At 48.3% G+C, this 20,228-nt stretch overlaps 1 protein-coding gene across 1 annotated transcript in view; it reads right to left on the bottom strand.

The window, feature by feature from the left end:
• Positions 1 to 20,228, bottom strand: part of LOC111152768 (cadherin 13) — a 991,753-nt gene that overhangs the window by 227,745 nt on the left and 743,780 nt on the right. Inside the window, exon 7 of the mRNA XM_022511391.1 lies at positions 9,765 to 9,943. Within this exon, the coding sequence (XP_022367099.1) occupies positions 9,765 to 9,943 (179 nt within the window). The remainder of the gene's footprint in view (positions 1 to 9,764; positions 9,944 to 20,228) is intronic.

Raw genomic sequence — 20,228 nt, 5'->3', positions numbered from 1 at the left:
TTTCTAAACTAGGGTACATCTGTCCAACTGGGGCTATGAACGGGGGTGAGATTTAGAGCGGTGTCACTGAAGTACCGTGACTGGAAAATGTGTGAAGTAAAATGTGCTTTACCAGGCTCGTCCTAGTTCCTGGCTGACAGAGAGAAGTACGTACTATTTGTTTTGAGAGAGAGAGAGAGAGAGAGAATGCACATGTGAGGTGGGGAGGGCCAGAGGGAGAGGGAGAGAATCTCCAGCACATTCCCCCAACACAGTGGAGCCCAATGCAGGGCTCGATCTCATGACCCTGAGATCACGACCTGAGCCAAAGTCAAGAGCCAGATGCTTAAGCCAGCCGCCCCAAGAAATATGTGCTCACCAAAATAACTAAAATAGGGGTGCCTGGGTGGCTCAGTGGGTTAAGCCGCTGCCTTTGGCTCAGGTCATGGTCTCAGGGTCCTGGGATGGAGCCCTGAATGGGGCTCTCTGCTCAGCAGGGAGCCTGCTTCCCTCCCTCTCTCTGCCTACTTGTGATCTCATTCTCTTTCTGTCAAATAAATAAAATAAAATCTTAAAAAAATAAAATAAGGTAACTAAAATAACTTTTCCCCCAAAAGGAAAAAGGGCTTCAATTTTTAGGGTCCTTCATATAAAGTAAGATGGAGAGATTTAAAATGACAGAAAAAGAGAAGTGCTCTAAATTCATCATCGCCCTGCATTTTAAGTTATTTTTACCCTACAAAAAAAGAGAGAAAAGGAGAGAAAGCTCAGAGAATTACACATTTGTCAAATACGGAAAGATGAGTCTCTGTTAATGACAAAGCTAAGTGTCTCTCTATTCAACACGTGACGTGCAGCTACTGATTGTCTGATACTCTAAGATGCCAGGAACAGAGACACACGATTGCTGTTTATTCTGCCATGAACAACCTGCGGAATTTGGATTCAAGTGGTAGCTCCTTGTCTCGCTCCTTGAGAAGACAAGCAATCAGCTACTCATCGTTCACCAAGGATCCTCAAGCTGCTCCCCAAATGCCCCTACTTTCCTGCTGATCGTCCCCCCTCCAGCAGGCCAGTGCTCCTGAGTCACTGCTCTGAGAGCACTGTGTTGAACAGAGCTCTGTTTAATGTTTAAATACGGCTGGTGGCATTGCATTTACATCAGGATACATCCGTAATCCGTAGGATGACATTCGAAGCCCTCGACAATCTTGTACTAACTCCTTGTCCTTGTCTGGGATCTCCCCGGGACACCCTCTGGTCCCGATCTCTCTTCAAGGAATGTATGAACGTGCCGTGCCTTTGCCTATGCTGTTCCCCTCCCCTGATGCCCTTCCCTCAACTCCTTCACTGTAGCCTTCCAGCCGCCCATCTTCCTGTATTTGCTGTCGCCCGCTCTGCTCTCCTTCCTCCCCGCTCTCCTTCCTCCCCGGGCAGCATGATCTCTGTGTCCCAGATAGCCAGCCTCTGTCCCCCACACAGCACACACTGGTGGGTGCTCCATACTTAGGCGTCCGCATTTGTCCCCGGATTGTGGTGTGTGGAATCCCCAGTGTTTTGCTGAATTTTCTAAGCGTGTCAGATTCCCTGCCGTGGGGCCAGAGTGTGAATGGGCTCCCCGGCCTAGGAAGAAACCCCCTCTCCAAGCTGCTTCTTCAGTCTCATTGTCCATCATGAAAATAACTAATATCCACTGATATTTACAGGGTATTAAATGCCTGATGTATCTTATTTGATCATCCTGCTAAGCCTAGGAGGTGGGGACTCTGATTATCCTCACTGTGGCAGAGGAAGAACCCAAGCTTAGACAGGCTACCTGATGTCCCAGCTGATGAGAGGTGCCGGTGGGCTATGAATTCGGAGACCTGAGGCTGGCTCCCCCGCCCTAGATCCATGACTATCAGACCAGATTTCAGCCAGGTTGGGGTCCTACCGGGTGACTGGAGACAGCCTTTGCTTTCATGGCCAACCTTGGAGGAAGTGGGGAAATGCTCAGGGGTCCCTACAGAGTGGAGGCTCCCTACGGTGTCCTGCTAGAGTTGATCCGGAGTCAGGACGTGCAGGAGGCCACAGGGGAAGGCCCTGCCCTCCCCATCTCCCAGCTCCACTGCCACCAGCAGGAGGCCGGCACGTTCGCAACCGAGTTTCAGACCCCCGGGCTTTGCTAGCCTCATGCTTCGTGAACACGCCATTCCGTTTTATTTGCTGACACAACAGAGCGAGTGTGACTCACATAGGGTGGTTTGCCATCTGTGTCTCATTTGCAAGGATAATGTGTTATTTTAAAAATAATAAGACAATTTATTTACATCAACTTTCTCCCCTTCTATTTTCTCAGCAGCAAGTGATAAAAAAAAAAAGATGGAGAAAATGATCCCAACAAAAATATTTATGAGTAAATAGCTCACAGAAATGGGGAGGATGCTGTTATCTAAATAATCCTGGTCCCACCCACCGAAATAAAGAAGCAGAATATTCCTGACAGCATGATTGAATTGTGTGTAATTACTGCCAATGTTTTAAACATGATGATAATGAGAAAAGTATTAGCATTAGATCAGAGCGGCCTGAAAACATTTATTTCCCTGATAGTATGACGGTTATTTCTTTCATTCAAGGCATGGAAGAAATGTTATCTCTTACGATTATTCCTTTATTTTTAGACCACATGACTTGGTATCATCATTTTCACAGATTTCGTTACTGTTTCTGGAGGTTTTGCCGATGTGACAGTACTTTAACTCGGATCATCTTTTCTTTCTTTTTTTTTTTTTAAGATTTTATTTATTTATTTGAGAAAGAGAGTGAGAGAGAGAGCATGAGAGGGGAGAAATTCAGAGGGAGAAGCAGACTCCTGGCAGAGCTGGGAGCCTGATGCGGGACTCGATCTCGGGACTCCGGGATCGTGACCTGAGTTGAAGGCAGTGGCTTAACCAACTGAGCCACCCAGGTGCCCCAACTTGGATCATCGTGACCAAGCACATGGTTCTCAGACTTGCAGCCACATATCCAGTTTTGTGTAGGATGCTCAGCCACGTTTTTACGTTTTCTCTGCCATAATCAAGGACTCCCTAACCTTTCATAGGAAAAACCTACATGTAAATCTAAGACTTATGTCACACTTACCACGGAAAGAAGGAAGGGAATTCTGTTTTCCCTTTTGGCCTAAAAATTGAGGGAACTGTAAAATTTCAGAAAATGCTTTATCAGCTGAAAATGGAAAATAAATTACACTCACAGTCCTAGTATCTCTTATTGTCTGTACATTTTTACGGGTAGACTACCACTTTCCTTAGATTATGCGGAGGGTAATACATACTAAGCTGAAGGCGAATTCAAACAAAGATAGAAAAGTGCTCAACCTCCTTAAAAAGACTAATGATACTCTCACTTTGCAATTGTGAAGACTGAATGTTAAGGACTTCTTCTGGAAACTTTTTTTTTTTTAGATCTTATTTATTTGACAGAGAGAGATCACAAGTAGGCAGAGAGGCAGGCAGAGAGAGAGAGAGGAGGATGCAGGCTCCCCGCTGAGCAGACAGCCGGATGCGGGGCTCAATCCCAGGACCCTGAGACCATGACCTGAGCTGAAGGCAGAAGCTTTAACCCACTGAGCCACCCAGACGCCGCTGGAAAGTCTTTCTATTTGTTAAAAAACACAGGAGGAGGAGGGAAAGAAAGAAGTAGAGGAGGAGGACCAGGAAGAGGATGGGGAGGAGGAAGATGAAGGAGGAGGAGAGGAGGAAGGGAGAAGGAGGAAGGAGGGAGAAGGGGTAAAGGAAAAAAAAAGGAAGAGGAGGAGAAGGAGGAAACCAAAAAGAAAAACAAGCCCCCCAAACTGACCATTAGCTACTCTGAGTGGTTTCAGACTGTGGCTGTGTTCAGAAAAGTTGGCAGATTTCAGCTGACGAATTTCAGTCTCCCAGCCAAGATGATCAACTAAATAAAGCATTTATCAAACGTTAGGGACCTTTATCTGATTTTATTTTGTAGTGCAGCCAGACATAGCTTAAAAACATAGACAGAGCTGTCAGAGTGAGGGGCTGAGTATGGTTATGGAAAAGAATAAAACAGTGCCCCAGATGAACCCAATTTCATTCAGTAGGATAGATGGCTCTTATTTTCTCCAAATGTTTCCCCAAACGTTTAAGCAAGAAACACAGATCCTCACGCCCATCCTATCCACCAAGGTATTTCTTAGAGCCCAGTGCAATCCTGACACAAAGCAGGCAGAAGGTGAATAAATTAGATTATTGGATGATTCCACAAGAGCAAGAATAAGCTCTCGACCTAAATAAAATCATTTCCTCTGTATATCCATGCGAGGGTGTGGATCTTGCAGTAAATTCTGAGATCATCTGTAAGCTATTTACTTATAAATACAAACTGAAGGAACACAGGACATCCATCCATCTGTCCGTCCATCCGTCCGTCCATCCATCCATCCATCTCACAAATCTTTACCAAGTTCCTATTATTTATCTGGCTCTAAGCTTGGCAGCGGGTATACAGAGATGGGACAAAGGTCCAAAATCTCTTTCTCTGGGTAGTTTGTATTCCAGCACGGCTTCAGAAAACGTAAACGGAAGAGCTTTTACTGGAAAATGCTTGTTTCCAAGGGAAATCTGATGTCTATTCACACTGAGCTTAGGAAAACGTAAGGACAATAGATGGTCACTGCAGCTGCTCTCAAATTCAGCTGTGAATCTGAGAATTTGCAACAAAACCCAGCCCAGTGTCAGGAAACTGGAGAGGTCTGACTCACAGGGTGGAGTGAACATGGTCCGCACAGTTTGGAAAGAGTCTTTCAGCATCAGCAGCGTGTGGACGGACACAACAGTCAAGCTCTCAGTGGTAGCCAGTGGGAACTGGGGTCTGGGTTCTCAGCAGCCATAGGAAGTGTGACACGGGGTCATAGCTGTGTTCATACAATGCTTCGCTGTTTGCAAAGCTGGAGGAAGTTATGCACATCTCGGAGAGCTGATACAGTTGGGGTGCAGATGTCATTATCATAGCGATGACTGATGAGGAAATGGGCTCAGGGAACTTAAATGATTTGCCCAAGGTCACACGGCTGGCCAGCTAGGAAACCGACTCTCGCAGGCAGCATCCTGCAGAACAAACGGCCCCTTGAAGATATTCAATAAATGTTTTCAGTAACTATAGTCTCAAGGTTGGAGAAGACATTAAGGATATAACCTTTACTGACTAACTGAATCCTTTCTATGATAGCCTACCGAGGGCAATCTGCTTGAATACCTCCCACAAGGGAGAACTCACTACCCACCTTTACAATTCACTACATGAACAAAAGGAAGATGACGTGAAAACACACAGTCAGAAGAGGGACACGCAATGATGAAGGTGGCGACTGGAGGCGTGTCTACAAGCCAAGGAAAGCTACGGATTGCTAGCAACCCCCAGGACTTGGAAGAGGCAAGGAAGGCTCCTCCCCCAGGGACTTCAAAGGGAGCCTGACCCCGCTAACACCCTGACTTCAACTTCTGGCCTCCAGAACCGTGGGAGAATGAATTTCTGTTGTTTTAAGCCCCTGGGGCTGTGGTGCTTTGTTAGAGCCATCCCGGGAAGCTACGCTCAGCCAGGTGGGGAAACCTGTAAGCGAACCACTGGAACGTGGTCTCCGAAGGATTCCTCAGCCTGCTGCATGTTTGAATTCCTTGGGGTTTTTTTAAAAACCACTGATGACTGTGTCCCACCACCTGAGACTCTGATGTCATGGCTCCAGGCTTCGGCTGGAGCACCGCTCTACCGCTCCGCAGCCAAGTTTGAGAGCCTCTGTTCTAGTTGACTGAACGTCTCACCATGTGGAGACCAAGCAGAACAGACCCACCAAGTCCAATGGCATCTATCCGGCCACGGTGGCCCATGGAGTGGGAAGCCAAGTCAGCTGCCGCTCATGGTTAGGAGGAAAAGGACCGGTGTCCGTTACGGGTCCTCAGAAGATGGAGACAGTGGGTGAGTTGCCTTCTAGCATGTTCTCATGAGGCAAAGCAGGTGAGCAACGGGTGGTCTCCCTCCCGGTTCTGGGCTTGCGCTGTGGGTCCAGAGGCGCACTGCCCTGAATGCAGCGGGAAATGAATGGCAATGACCGTGCCAGAGAGCAGCCCGAGTACGCAGAGAGACATCACACATTCCCAGCCACCTGCCTCTCTCCCTTGTACCCTTCCTGCCCTTTCGTGCTCAATAAATATTTGTTGGGCATCCCTCACGTGCTAAGGACTGGGAAGGTGGCGGGGAACGAGACGGACACAACCCCTTTCCTCCTCAGAGTATGGGGAGGAGCGGATCACTGAGGGCACCTGCCTCAGTTGGCCCCCCGGAGACATCCCGAGAAGCCAGTTGGGGAGAAAAGGTAACGACCAAGATGGCGTCCTTGACTATCCTCCCTGATGTGCTCTAGGACAAAGCAAATGTGGGAGAGGCAGATTCAAAGGCAACAGTCCTGCGGTGTCCCCTGAAGTCTTACCTTACCTGCCAGGGTCCTCCCTGGGGACGTAGTCATTAAAAGAAAGGACAATGGAACATTAAGTTGGAAAATTTAGGTCTCATCAGCTGAGCTCACTGTATCTACCAACAGGCTTCCAGAGCGTCCACTTCCAACCAGCTGGGGCCAACGGGAGTGCCCCATTTGTATAACCTCAGGGGCCCCGGCTCTAGGAGGAGTCCCCAACCCACTTGTTTACACCCACAGTATTCAACACGCAAACACGCTGTTTGAGATCCGGCCCAAAGACACAGTCACGGAACAACAATGGGTTTGAATCCTATCGAGGTTTGCCGGGGGCCCCAGTGGGCCACTGTCTGAAAAGTAAACAGTGTGATCCCATTTTCAACGGCGGCTCAGATGGTCCAGAAGGAGCCTGAAAACCAAACCCAGGATAAGATGTCTACTCTGTAGCTCTCCGGAAATATTGACCAATGATTCCCCAAGCCTGCAGTGCCCAAGCCATGCCCGTCCTGGGCATGAGATCGTAGGACGGGGCAGTGAGATGAGAAGTGCGATGTGCAAGGTCTGTCCCTTTATGGATGGGGAACGTGGAGACACGTTTTGCCCTTTCAGCAAACTTGCCGAAGAGAAGCTTACCGCAGCACGAGTCAGTCAACAAGCCTTGTCTACATTCAGGGACGTTTCCTTCCTTCAGATCGTGCCAATGTTGCCTCAGTCAGCAGTGAACTCTGGAAACCCTCACAGAAAAGCGATACCCTTCCTTCATTTTCATTGATTTTCCAATTTTGGTTAAATTGTGTTTATCTTTTTTGGGGGGAGCAGTTGGTACGCTGTGGCCAGAAATGCTTAATTCAACTCCCATCCTCACATACTTAGTGTGAGTTAACAAAAACCAAAATGAAGAGATCATGCACTTAAAACACATCAGTCCCCCAAATAAACCTTAAAAATGGAATAACCCATTATATTATCACTTCGGTTTATAAATAGAGACCTACAAAACGTATCTGTCAGTAGGAAGAGAAGCCAAGCCAGAGAAGTGACCGCATTTCGTCTCTGCCTTACAAAAATTTGCACGTGTGCCTCTGGGAGAATTAGGAAAGCTGCTGTGTGTGTGCGTGTGTGCCTCAGTGTGTGTGTGTGTGTTCACACGTGTGAACATACACACAGGGAAAATCAGAGGTGGGAAGTCATTCCTTGCCTCCGAAGGAGATAACACAGCATCGAGTGATCTTAAACATAGGGCTGACGGGAAAGAGAATTCGACATGACATGGAGGAAGTAGACTCGGTGTGTTTCTTTTTTCCCCGCTTTCCTATTTTTAGCCAGCCATAATCACATTTTCCAAGTGACAACCACGGTTTCGATGCAGAGCTCATTCCCTTCCTCCCTTCCAGAAATCCCCACTCCTAGCTATGGATTCCCACCCCTGGAGTGCAGAATCTCAGTGTCATTTCCAACTCGTTCCTGCCTGTACCCCCAAAAACATACAACGAAGAGTTTCGGGAGTGCTCCAAGCGTGCTAGTAGGCAGTGGGGCTCCAGACATGCAAAGGACCATAGTCTTTACTCTCCTTAGGTGTATAGTTGAGGCCGACGTTGCCCACCAGAACTTTCTGTGATGGTGACGATATTCTGTCTGTCCTGGCTGATACATGTTTATGTTTTCATATCAATGAGTGTAAATTAAAATTTAAATAACTGCCCGTGACCAGTGGCTGCTGTGTTGGGCAGCACACTTCTAGACCCAGAGGAAGGGGATATTCTTCAAGAAGACTCCTGGTGGCTTAAAGGAGCACATGCGTATGATGGCTGCAGTAAGGGCAGTCAGAGGGTGGGGGGACACAAAGGCAGGGAGGGCTCAGGTCTTAGGAAGACTCTTCTTTTCTTTTCTTTCTTCTTCTTCTTTTTTTTTTTTAGAGGGAGAGAAAGCAAGTGGGGAGGGGCAGAGGGATAAGAAAAGAGAGACTCTCGAGCCGACGCCACACCCATTTGGAGCCCAATGCGGGACTTGATCTCACGACCCTGAGATCATGACCTGAGCCGAAATCAAGAGTTGGACGCTCAGCTGACTGAGCCACCCAGGCTGCCCCCTCAGGGGCAGTGGCTCTAACCCAGATTCTTGTGAGAAGCGGCAGCATGGAAAACCACAAAGGAGAGGAGAAGGCGCTTCTGACCCACGGATTTGTTTAATCAAAGACATGAGGGGAGAAGGCAAGGGAGCCCAGTAGGGAAACCCAGCGGTTACCATGGGGCAGGTGGTGCTCGCAGGTCAAGGGTGACAGCAGGGGTCATGTCTGTGGGATGATGTCATGCTGGGAACCAAGAGTGCCAGACAGGAGCAAATATGGGGTGGGGGGAGGGGGTGAGGGACAGAGGGGAATCCCTAGGTTGGTTTGCTACAATGGGTTTGAAGAGCCAAGAGTCTCTTCTATTGAGTCCTGTGGGGAGCTGCAGAGTGGGACCTGGAGTTCAGGAGAAGGGCCAGGGTCAGGGGGCCCAGGCTGGGGGGACGTAAGTGGGGAAGAAGCGCATGCCCCACATACATGGGACTGCGACCACTGGTTCCAACTGACTGTCACATCTCACTTGACTGACTGTCCACATATGGAAACTGGGCCTAAAATTTCCAAAATTTGTGATTTTCAGGGGGCTAGAAGTTGGAATTTTTTAAAAAATAAATATGAAATCTGAATATTTTGACAGGGCAACTGATGGGAAAGCTTGAAAGTACCCTAGGCAAAAAGAAAGAGCAAGCGTGCCGGCGGATGGAGGTCCCTGGGTCACCTGTGTGTGTCACCTGACCTACAGGATGGGTGAGCATTCGCAGTGACAGTCTGAAGCTGAAGCAGGGGAGGCTCAGGGGAAACGACGGCTCACGCCGCGGAGGGTTTGACAGAGAAGAGAAGTCGGAGCCGCCTGAATCTGTGATCTTGGACAAAGCCACCTCCCTCCCATCCGCCCCTCCCCTACCTCCCTGCCTGCCTGTCCTTCCTTCCTTCGGCCCATCCCCTCCTTCTGGCAGACGGGTGAGGAGACATAGAATCCCCAACACAAGGGCGCACGAAGAAGGGTTTGGTGAGGAAACAGAGGCACCAGGTCGAATAAATACAAATAATTCCTAAGGATGTGGCCGTTTAGAGTGCGTGTTTTGGGGGTTCGCATTTCCCTTTAGAGATGTCCCTACCCAGCTATGTGTAAAGTCCTCGTGTCCACCCTTCCATATAAAGTGCCTTTGCCTGAAGTCCCACATCTTCCCTCCTGTGAAAGCCACGCTCGATTCTCATGAGAAACAAGATGTATGCCTTTCAGCTCACCTCCCGGTCCAGCAAGGCAGGTGACACGACGGTGACAATGTCGCCTTTTTCAGGATCGATGTAGAACATGTTTGGAGACGGCTTGTCAGGCGTCTGCTGTCGGATATTGTACCGTAGGAGGGCATTGTCTGTGGCCGGGTCGTCCGCATCAAAGGCTGTCATCCGCATCACCGTGGTCCCTGAGGGGACAGGACAGAGGGCAGAAAATGGTCACTCGGGGGACAGCGAAGGGCAGGGATGCCCCAGTCACTTTCCACATTACAAAGGAAAGCATTTCCACAGCCCTGTTCTAGTTTTGCTTTTCTTTCGCTCTCCCTCCCACTCCGTCATGTTAAAAGACCTGAAATAAAGAAATCTTTGCGGCTCAGCAGATTGACAGCTTAATTTTTCCTTCTGCTGATACGCTGTTTATTCGCCTATGCTTTCATTCAATTGTGCGCGTGGCTGCATGACAATGGCCTTTATTTTAAAAACTCTTATTGAATGCCTACTACATGTGGGGCCAGGGCCCGGTGATGAAGACACAGAGGGGAGCATTCTCTGGTGTTCAGCAGGTTAGAGACAGCATATAAAAAATAATAAACCATTACAAGTGCATTGAGAGAGAGCATTACAAAGACACAGGAGAACAACCTCATCTAAGCTGGGGTTCAGGGAAGGTCCCTGGTGCAGACATCCAGGGGGTGAGTAGGTGTAACCAAGGTGAAGGAGAGGGTCCTCCACAGGAAAAGATGCTCCAGGGAAAGGAAACATGAACCTATATTCTTTGAGCTCCCACTGTGTGACAGCGACACTGTCGTAGGCACTTAAGATACAAAGACCATATAGAAATGAAAGTGATGGGGACTACCAGATTATGGCAACGGTCGATAAGGATGTCAGATACTGGGTCTTGCTCACGCCCAGCTGATGGGATGAAGAACTGGCGTCAGCCACTTTTGGGGACAAGTGAGCACAGCTAGTAAAACAAACAAACAAACAAACAAAAAAACCCAAAAAATAAAAAACAAATAAAGTCACCCATTTGGCATCTACCATCAGGAAACCCTTGCATGTGTCAACGACAGATTCTCACAGGGATGTGCCCGGCAGGATTATCCATCACGGTGAAAGATATGGAAATAATCTAACTGTCCAAATAACAGGGGAATTGCTAAAATGATGGGATTCCCCATGCTATGAAAAATTTTGCAGCTGCCTGAAAAAGGCTGTAGGTCTCACGGGTTCTAGCACAGAAGGCTGTCCAAGATAGAATATTATGTGACATTATCAGGTTGAAGAATGTTGTCCATAGCATGGCATCATTTTTGTGAACATGCTTGCACACAGAAAATGCCACAATACTCTATACATATATTTTGTAGATACAGTTTATGTCCATAAAAACATAGCAGGTCTATGACAATGAATTTCAGATTGGTTACAGCAGTGTAGGGGAGCAAATCTTGCCACCCCAAGATATGCCTCTTTGACATGTTGATTACTCTAAGCTGGTTATTTTTAAGAAAACTGCAGACACAAAGAGAAAGTCTGAAAATCAAGTGGAAGTTACCCCTTTTGTGAAAAACATTTACATCTATAAGGGAAATCTCCATTTGTGAGGGTATCTCCCTCACTGTATCAGTAAGAGGAGCAGGACTCTAAATGTCTAGAAACTGTTATCAGTAGAAAAGGCAGGATTTAAATCTGCATAACAACACTACCTTGTTGACTGTACTTTTCCTGGTCACCTCCCACCACCGATCTCCATCCCATCTTTGGCTGAAGATGGTATTTAGGGTGTGTGCAGTGGTTGGATAAACTTCCTAAACCAGCGTTTCCTAAACTGTATCCAAGGAACACTGGTTCCATAGGCTCAGCAGAGAAACGGACTCGGGAAATACACAATAACAAGTTAAGCAAGTCTCTATCCTGGAGGACTTGTTAGTGTCCTTAGTAAGCAAATGCATCTTGTAAATCTCCAAGAGAGAATAGCATTGGCAGCATTTCCCTAACTTCTCGGTTGACAGAACTTTTTCATTCTACGAACATCTTTACATGATGGGTGGTACAGACTATGGAGGGTACAACTGTGTTTTGCCCGTCCTTAAAAGCCCAGCATCTGACATGGGGGAGGTCCTTTATCAATGCTGAGTAGTCTTACAATTCGTCTTCTTTGGCGTTGACCAGAAACCGTGACGAGCTTGTTACCAAGAAGAGTGGACAACGTCGTCTGGGCATTTTTCACAACTGGCACGCTTCACTACCACCTCTAAACATATTTTTTGCTCCTTGGGGGCCCCTATTGGAATTGGATTCAGCAGACTGACATTCAGCAGACAGTCACCAGGATAGCTGTTCCCATCCCCTGGTGGCACCTGTGCCCTACCCTTTGCCGGAGCCCACACCTTGATCTCAGAAGAAGGGCTCGCTCCTTTCCATCAGCCAGTGGCTTCCCCATTCATGCTTGTCTTGTGCCGACATGTACGGCCCGATGGCAGAGAAAAGATAATTATATGATGGACACACATGTGGGTCCCCTGAAATACATTTCTGCCTTTCCCCAATCACAATATTCTCCTGAGTGTCAAAATAAATGAAAACCACCCTATCACTCCCAGATGAACTAGGAACGGCCCCTCCAAAGCAAATAAAAGAATCACAGGCTGCGAGTTCAGAGTCTCAAGCAGGGCTGTCATTTTCTTTGGTTGAAGGACATGGTCACTGACATGACAGGCTGATAAACAGTTATGATTATTTTGTCTGGGTAAGATGGCCCCTTCCTCTTAACTGCATTCGTCTGATTAGAGAAAAGTGTCGCCTGCTGTTATAACCTGAAGGGCTGGCGTTGGAAGTTTGGCTTCCCTGTGGCTTCAAGAACAGCCACACCCATAGGGAACCGAGAGCAGATCCCAAGGTGAGGGGCTGCTTATAATCTCAATGAAAGGTCAACCAGCCTCAGATGTGGGAGGCTCTAAATTTCGGCGTTCCCCGGGCTGACAGGCAACAGAATTATTCTATTCTGGAAATTTTTTTGACCTCATCCCCAAACATCATCATCACAGGATCAAAATTGTTAGACCCCCTCTTTTAAAAACCGTATTCCCATACTGAGACTTGGACATTCAGATCTGTACTTGGCTTCAGGCTGACTTACTTATTTTCCTTCCTTCCTCTTTCCTTCCTTCCTTTCTTTCTCTTTCTCTCTTTCTTTCCTTCCTTCCTTCCTTGAGATTTTATTTATTTATTTCACACACAGAGAGATATGGTGAGAGAGGGAACACAAGCAGGGGAAGCAGGAGAGGGAGAAGCAGGCTCCCCACTGAGCAAGGAGCCTGATGCGGGACTCGATCCCAGGACTCTGGGATCATGACCTGAGCTGAAGGCAGATGCTTAATGACTGAGCCACCCAGGTGTCCCTGGCCCCAAGATTTCTGATAGCATGGTTGGGGCCACTGCATGCTTTCCAGGGAGGTGTGTGACACAAAACCCAAGGTGATCCGAGATGGCAGACATCGCCAAGGGAGTCCCCTACATGTGACAAAATGTCGCATCGTTGACAAAGCCTGCAAATCACAAGAGTAGCAGTACATTCAGACACCGCGTGGGACCGAGGGCCTTCCAGGACTATCCTGGGCAAACCAGAGGAGCTTGTCACCCACAGGCTAAGGCTGCTTCCAGACACAGACACATCTGGCCACGAGTGTCAGGGTACGCATGTGACAGGCGTCGCCAAATGTGACTTCAGTGACGCCAGCCACGGTGCCCATCCCGCTCACCCTGCCGCACCACTCTGGGGTTGCTTCCCGACCACGCAGGGGTACGCAGCCCAGCTGTCCCCTCCAGTCCTTAAAAGTGAAGCGAAAGAAGGAGGCGTGTGAATGCAAAGAAGAGCATGGCACGAGGCGGGGTTTTAAATCCCGGCCTCGCCATTGACCAGCGGGACCTCCTTGGGCCAGTTACTTTGCTTCATCGAACCTCAACCTCTCCATTTACGAAACGATCCCCTGGAACGGCCTGTGTGAACATCGAATGTCTTAATACAGCATCTCTCAACCTTTTTTTTTTTTTTTAATTTTTAAATTTTCTATTACCCAACCCTCCCTTCCAGGGCCTTTTTTTTTTTTTTTTTTAAGATTTTTATTTATTTATTTATTTGACAGACAGAAATCACAAGTAGGCAGAGAGGCAGGCAGAGAGAGAGGTGGAAGCAGACTCCCCGCTGAGCAGAGAGCCCGATGTGGGGCTCGATCCCAGGAGCCTGGGATCATGACCCGAGCCGAAGGCAGACACTTTAACCCACTGAGCCACCCAGGCGCCCCCTTCCAGAGCCCTTTTAGACATTTTTCCCCTACTTGCCACCCCCGCCACTGGTGTCCTGAATATCTAATCACAGACTACCCCTTTGGAGGGTCACAAACCATTGCAGTATCCAATATTTTTAATGTCCCCCCAAACACCAATTTGCTCTTCCTCGGGGTGATATTGTCCCCACTGAGATTGTACAAATTAATGAATATAAAGTCCGATGCCCGGGCGATGGTACATACTCAACAGGTGTTCAATTTTATCACTATTTTTATTGACTGCCGCAATTTGCAGCTCCGTTCTGAGGGGACCCGCTGCTTTGTGTACTGGCGATGAGCAAAACCTTGAGGGACCCAACCACAAACAGGGCAGCTCCTACTTGTTCTAGGACTCACACTCAGCATCTATGAAGCGGGGAGTCATTAAATTCTCCCAAGGAAACAGCTCCTTTCTTCCCTCAACAAGCGTAGGGACCTCTGTTGAGTGTACGCAAGCACGAATCAGCTTCCTCTGGTCTTATCAGTGTTTCCGCGTACACAGGAATTAATAGGGAAATTGTCCAATGATTAGTTGACAAAAGATAACCACAGCAACTTGATAGCTTTCCAGAGGTAGCCCACAGGCTGCGGCGTGTGCTTTCCTGAAAAGTCACCCATGTAATGAATCATGAATAGTGTCTTATTTTCCCATTGACCTGCATTAGCATTTCATACCTGCTTTATCTTCATTTGAGGGGGTGTCCGATTGGAAGCTGCTCCTCATAATTCACTTGAAGTTTTTCTGCTTATCTCCCAAGCACTTGCGGGTGGAGTGGGAGAAGGAGGTTGGCTTTCTGCTCTGGATGTGCAGACTATTAACTTGAAAGCCTAGCTCAGGGCAGGCAGGTCCCTGAGACCTAAGGCAAAGCCTGGGAGGTGTAGCTTTGTCACTGTTGTTTCTTTGGGTGGGAGGCCCTTCCCTCTGTCCCTCCATTATCTAGGGACTGTCATTCCTCAACAGAGATTCCTCTCACATTTTGCATATGGCGATCAGGCTGTACATTGGATCAAGAAAGTTCTTAAAGATGAGAGTTTTGATGAAGGCGTCAGTGACCTGTGGTCTTTCCTCTGACAGCAGCCCGATCCCATCGGCCTTGAGGATGTGACTCTCTGATTCCATTCCCAGAGTGAGGTCAGGGAGCTGGGCCAGGAGGGAGAAGTGCAAATGCCCACCCAAAGCCTACATGGGTAACCTAACATGAGTAAAATGACTTCAAGACAATTGGGAGTGGTGTGGTCTGCGGCTAATTGGAGGGTCCATGTCCTGTTTAAGGGGCAGCTGCCTTTTAGCTTAAAGTAATTGCCACGTTTCTCAAATGTGAGTCTGGAGAGGCCAGATCTTTTGGTTTTTCAAGAAAAGATGAGAATTTGGATTTGCATCCAATCTATCAGAATATTTACACATTGGACACCAATTAAAATTTTTAAAAATAAAAGATCACTGAGTAAAACAAGAAGGCCAAATAAAACAGGTTACGGCTCACCAGCTTTTAGCTTTTAACCTTGACTGTCAAAAGAGCCACTTATTTTCCCCAAGGACACGAGCTAAATGTTGTTAATGTGTCCGTTGGTGATAAATTACAACTTAAGAAAATGGCGCACCCACTATGAACTCTTCCCTTCTTGTCTCCCTTTTGGAACAGGAAAGTCCTCTCCTGTGGTCCCAGGGCCCAGCAAAACAGGAGGCAGTAGAGACACAATGATATCACATCCCATAATACACATTTCAAGCATTAACTTACTTGATCCTATATGAACCACAGGAGGCGTATTATATACCTGGGTGAGCCCATTGCACAGATGATGACATCAGGACTGAGAAGGCCACACAGCTAATGACCCCATGAGCTAGGATCTGAACTCTGCTTTGTTAGAGGAACAAGGGCCCCAACTATGAGTTGCTGTTTAGTACTCATTCTTCTGTTCCTGATTTTAGCTGGCCATGCTGCTGACGAGCTTAGTACTAGATACCTCAACTTCTCTGGCAGCTAATGTGGCCATGGACTAAGGGTTAGACAATGAGATACATCTACAAGTACTGTGTGTGAGACTCCTTAGAGGGACCTTAACCATAAGATGTGCACTTTGTAACACCTCCTCTCCTCACCTCCTGCTACCTGGAATGTAGACGCGATGACTATAGTCTTAGCAGCCCCTTTGCACCATGAGGCAGCCCTTCAGATAGACGCTCCGTGATGGGAAGGTAGAGCAGAAAGACAGAAGGGATCTGAATCCCGGATTCTCTGGTGACCACGGAGCTTCCAGGGAAGCCTGGAATGCCTCCCTCCAGCTTCATTTACGCAGCTCTTTCAGAAGGATACAGGGTACTCTGCCGAATTATCTGATCTTGCCTAAAACGCTTCAGAAAAGCAACGTTAAGTGGAATCTCTATCCCCAATACTCCAAAGTAATAAGAAATCTTTGTATTGGATTTGCATAAAGTAGCCCAAATTCTCAAATATGAAACTATACGTCTATAAAGCTCTAGGAAAAAAAAAAAGAAAGGAAATCGTGTATTTTGTTTGTTTGTTTAGCCCATTGTAGGGATTGTTCTGCAAGTAATTTTAGTCCTCCTTAGAGCAGTGGTTTTCAAGGTTGCAGGGAGATTTTTATTCTTCAAGGGACAACGTCTGGGGACACTTTTGGTTGTGACCGTGGGGACAGAGTGTGTGATCCCGGCATCCCGTCGGTGAGTACCAGTAAAGAAACACATTGCAACACACAGGACACCCCAGAACAAGGAATATGCAGCCCCCAGTGCCAAGAGCGCCCCGGCTAAGAAACCCCACCTTAGCGTTAGGTACGCCACCGGCTCTGAAAGTATCGGCGCTTCTCAAATCTTGCACTGGAACAACGGAAACTTTCGCCCCTGGAGCTCTCTTCTGGATTTGAAGTTCACCAAGTGCAAAGGAAACTGCTTCTTCTCTATTTCCCACTCAGTGGCTCAAATATTAATAGGCCAATATACATGGGCTGTAATGTCTCAGAACAAGCTCATACTAACATCATCATTTAGTTTTTTGGTTCAATTTTGTATAACTCAAAGCACACACATCGTCAAAGACACCGGGATAAGGCTTTGTATGTAGTTAGAGTTTGGAAAACGTTTCTGACTGCGTGAACGAATGAACCACGTGGATAAATTCGGGACGGATATTTTCATCATCGTCCCTCTTCCATCACAGCTTGAGGGATGGATGCAGGGGGACTAGGAAACAGGTAAGTCATGAAAGCCTGAAATATGGAATGCTCGCACTACGTAGGAGTTTCTGGGTAAATTCGCAACAGGGGCCTCTCGTGCTTCTCATTTGTCTCTGTTTTGAGAGCAGAGATGAGGCAGGTTCGTACGCGGCTAGGCTAGACCAACCCAACAAACCAGTCTTGGCATTTCAACGAACTCATGAGGTTGCTTTCTCCCTTGGATTTGGACCAACGGGGGGCTCCCTTCAAGGACAGTCCCTTTCCCAGGTGTGATTGATGAATCCGGACCCTTGTTTCTTGAAGCCTTGCCTCCGGGACCCGGTGGTTTTCCTGACATGGGAGGACAGAGAGCGGCAGAGCCCTGTGCTGCCTTGTGACTTGCTTCAGCCAGAAATGGCTGCAAACCACTGGTCAGATCTGGTGTCTAAAGGTCAAAGGCAGGGTCGGCTTCCTGGGCGAGGGACCCGTGTAGTAGCCCAGGCTGCTGTGCTCCAAAGGGCCCAGGGCTTGGTCTAAAGCTCTGTGGTCACCTCCTGACTTTCTTGTTAATTGTGCAACAAGGGGCATTGGATTTTCATTCTATAAGCGATGCCTCCCATTCTGGCCAAGAGCCAGGAACCAGATTGCCAGAGGCCTGGGAAATGTATAGGGGCACCGAGGCTCTCTGTGGGTACTGGGGGGCATCTCCATCAGAGATCCCTTCCTCTGCCAGTCAAGCCACAGTTCAGGGACCTTTGTTTCCATCATTAGTGTTCCAGCTGCCACAGCTCACAGAACTCTTGTCTCCTGTGACAGTTTCACCTGTTTTAGCTCAGAAGCATCACGTAATAGCACAGGAAGTCAGACCTGCTCAGGGGACAGCTCCTGCCTCCCCAGGCCCTGGGAGACCCTGGCTCCCAGCTCCTGGTTGCTTTAGACCCCAGAAAGCTGTCATCCTTCCCATCTCTGCCTTGAGTTGCTAGACTCACCTGCCTTCTTCCTCTTTTTAATTAGACACTCTAATTTTTTCCTTGGAAACCTAGGTCCCATCAGATGTGGGTCCCACACCCGCACGACAGTAAGGGACTGGGGCGTGGGACCCTGCATGGCAACCCTGGTTGTTCACGGGAGTCACCTGGGAAGTTAAAAATACTCCTGTTGCCGGAAAGCCACCCTTGGGGAATTGGAATCCGCTGGCCTGGCATGGGGTCTGGAGAATGAAATCCTGGGAGTGAGTGGGGCCCAACAGATGTAGACTCTGGTTCTCTACTCCCTGGCTATGTGCTCTGGGCAATATGGGCAAGCTCACACAGCCTCCATTTCCCACCTGTAAAATGCGCACACGCCCGCCGCTAGGTGGAGTTGGTCTGCAGCTGCACGTGACATATGGGGGCCTGGTGAGGCGGCCTTTGCAGTCATTCCACAGAGGGGAAAATCAACACGCGGACCTACTGTGTGCCTCCCAGGCATTCTTATGATAATCCTGCCAGGGTAATTTGCTCACTTCCCTTTTTAAAGAAGAAGCAGCAGCTCAGAGAAGTCCGTCCACCTGCTCAAGGTCACTGTGGACCAGCATCCAAGGGTACTCAGGAGGGCAGCGAGTGACGTAAGTGACGTCACACCAGTGACGAAGAACTAACCTCCATTACACAGACTGTTTGGCTGTCCCATCATGTAATCCTCCCCACGACTCTGAAGGGTCACCACTCGCCCTGTTCTGGGGAGAGGGAAGCGGGGGTGGATAGAGGTCATGCGGCAGGTGGGCGGCGGAGCCCAGATGCCTGTTCCTCCCGCTCCCCTCCAGCACGGTTCTTGCTGCTTTGGCATTTCCAATTGCACTGTGCGGGTGGAATAATTAATTTTTAAGGACGCTCCCTGAAGATGGGCTATTGGACACCTTTGCTCTGACCCATTAGAGCTTGTCTGGGGCACCTCTGAGCTACGCGAGTGCCCAAAGGACAAGCGGGCCCTCGTCCCCCGGGGGGGTGGGATGGTGCTCAGCAGATGATCAATGACCCCAGCACTGCACCTGTTAGGCAAATCACCTGCCCGAAGTCCCGGGCATGATCAACGAGGGGCTCAGGGAGGTCTGCATGGGGCGGGAGGGCTGGTGATTACCGCAGCTACAAGATCAAAATGAACCAGGAGGGCTGAAATATGGCACGTCTGAGACTGGAGGATTTGCGTTCAACGGGCAGAAAGTGCCGGCAAATTGCTGGTGGAGCTGTAATGTTGCTGATTTTGCAAACATGTGTTCTTCAACTTGATAAGTAAATACATATCGGGTAACATGGTGATGTTGCAAAGCTGTTGTTTTATGGCTGGGAAGTCAGCTGCCTGTGATTGATGCTCGCAATGAAAGTATTTATAAAATAACACTGAATTAGAAGGAGTCACTTTATGAGTCTGGGGAAATGGATCTTTTATGAAGAATAAAACTTGATGAAGGAGCTCTATCAAGGCCACACAGATCTGAAATTAAATGTGCTTGGATTGAGATCTAAGAAGGAGCCCTCTGGACGTGTGGGCTCGCAGCCTGGGGCAGGGGAGGGGAAGCTGCTCCCTGATGGTCATTTCCACTTGGTGTCACGTGGCACTGGATAGTCGTTTGCTCGTCCTTTCTGAAATGCTTCCTGCCTAAACTCTTCCAGACCATCAGGACCCCACTCGGGGAGTACCCTACACATATAAAACTCAATGAAGCCCATGTGATTCACAGAGCCAGGCACATAGTAGGCGCTCAGTCAATATTTAGTTATGAAATGAACGGAGAATCGGTCCAATAATATCCGGCTCACTCTGTATGAATATTTTCTCACTTCATCTGTGTCTTTAAGTTGTCTTCCCCACGTGTGCATTTCAGACTCCTGATGGTGCTGCCTTTCCAGATTGGAATGTTTTCTTCTTGGAAATAGTCAGGGGGGAGACCAAAGGCATCTGTTCCCAGGCTAAGAGGGCC

The sequence above is a fragment of the Enhydra lutris genome, unplaced genomic scaffold (genome assembly GCF_002288905.1).
Source record: "Enhydra lutris kenyoni isolate GAN:26980312 unplaced genomic scaffold, ASM228890v2 scaffoldscaffold30, whole genome shotgun sequence".
In the NCBI taxonomy this organism is placed as follows: Eukaryota; Metazoa; Chordata; class Mammalia; order Carnivora; family Mustelidae; genus Enhydra; species Enhydra lutris.
The sequence above is the reverse complement of the archived record's forward strand: the minus strand, read 5'-3'. Positions and strand labels throughout refer to the sequence as shown.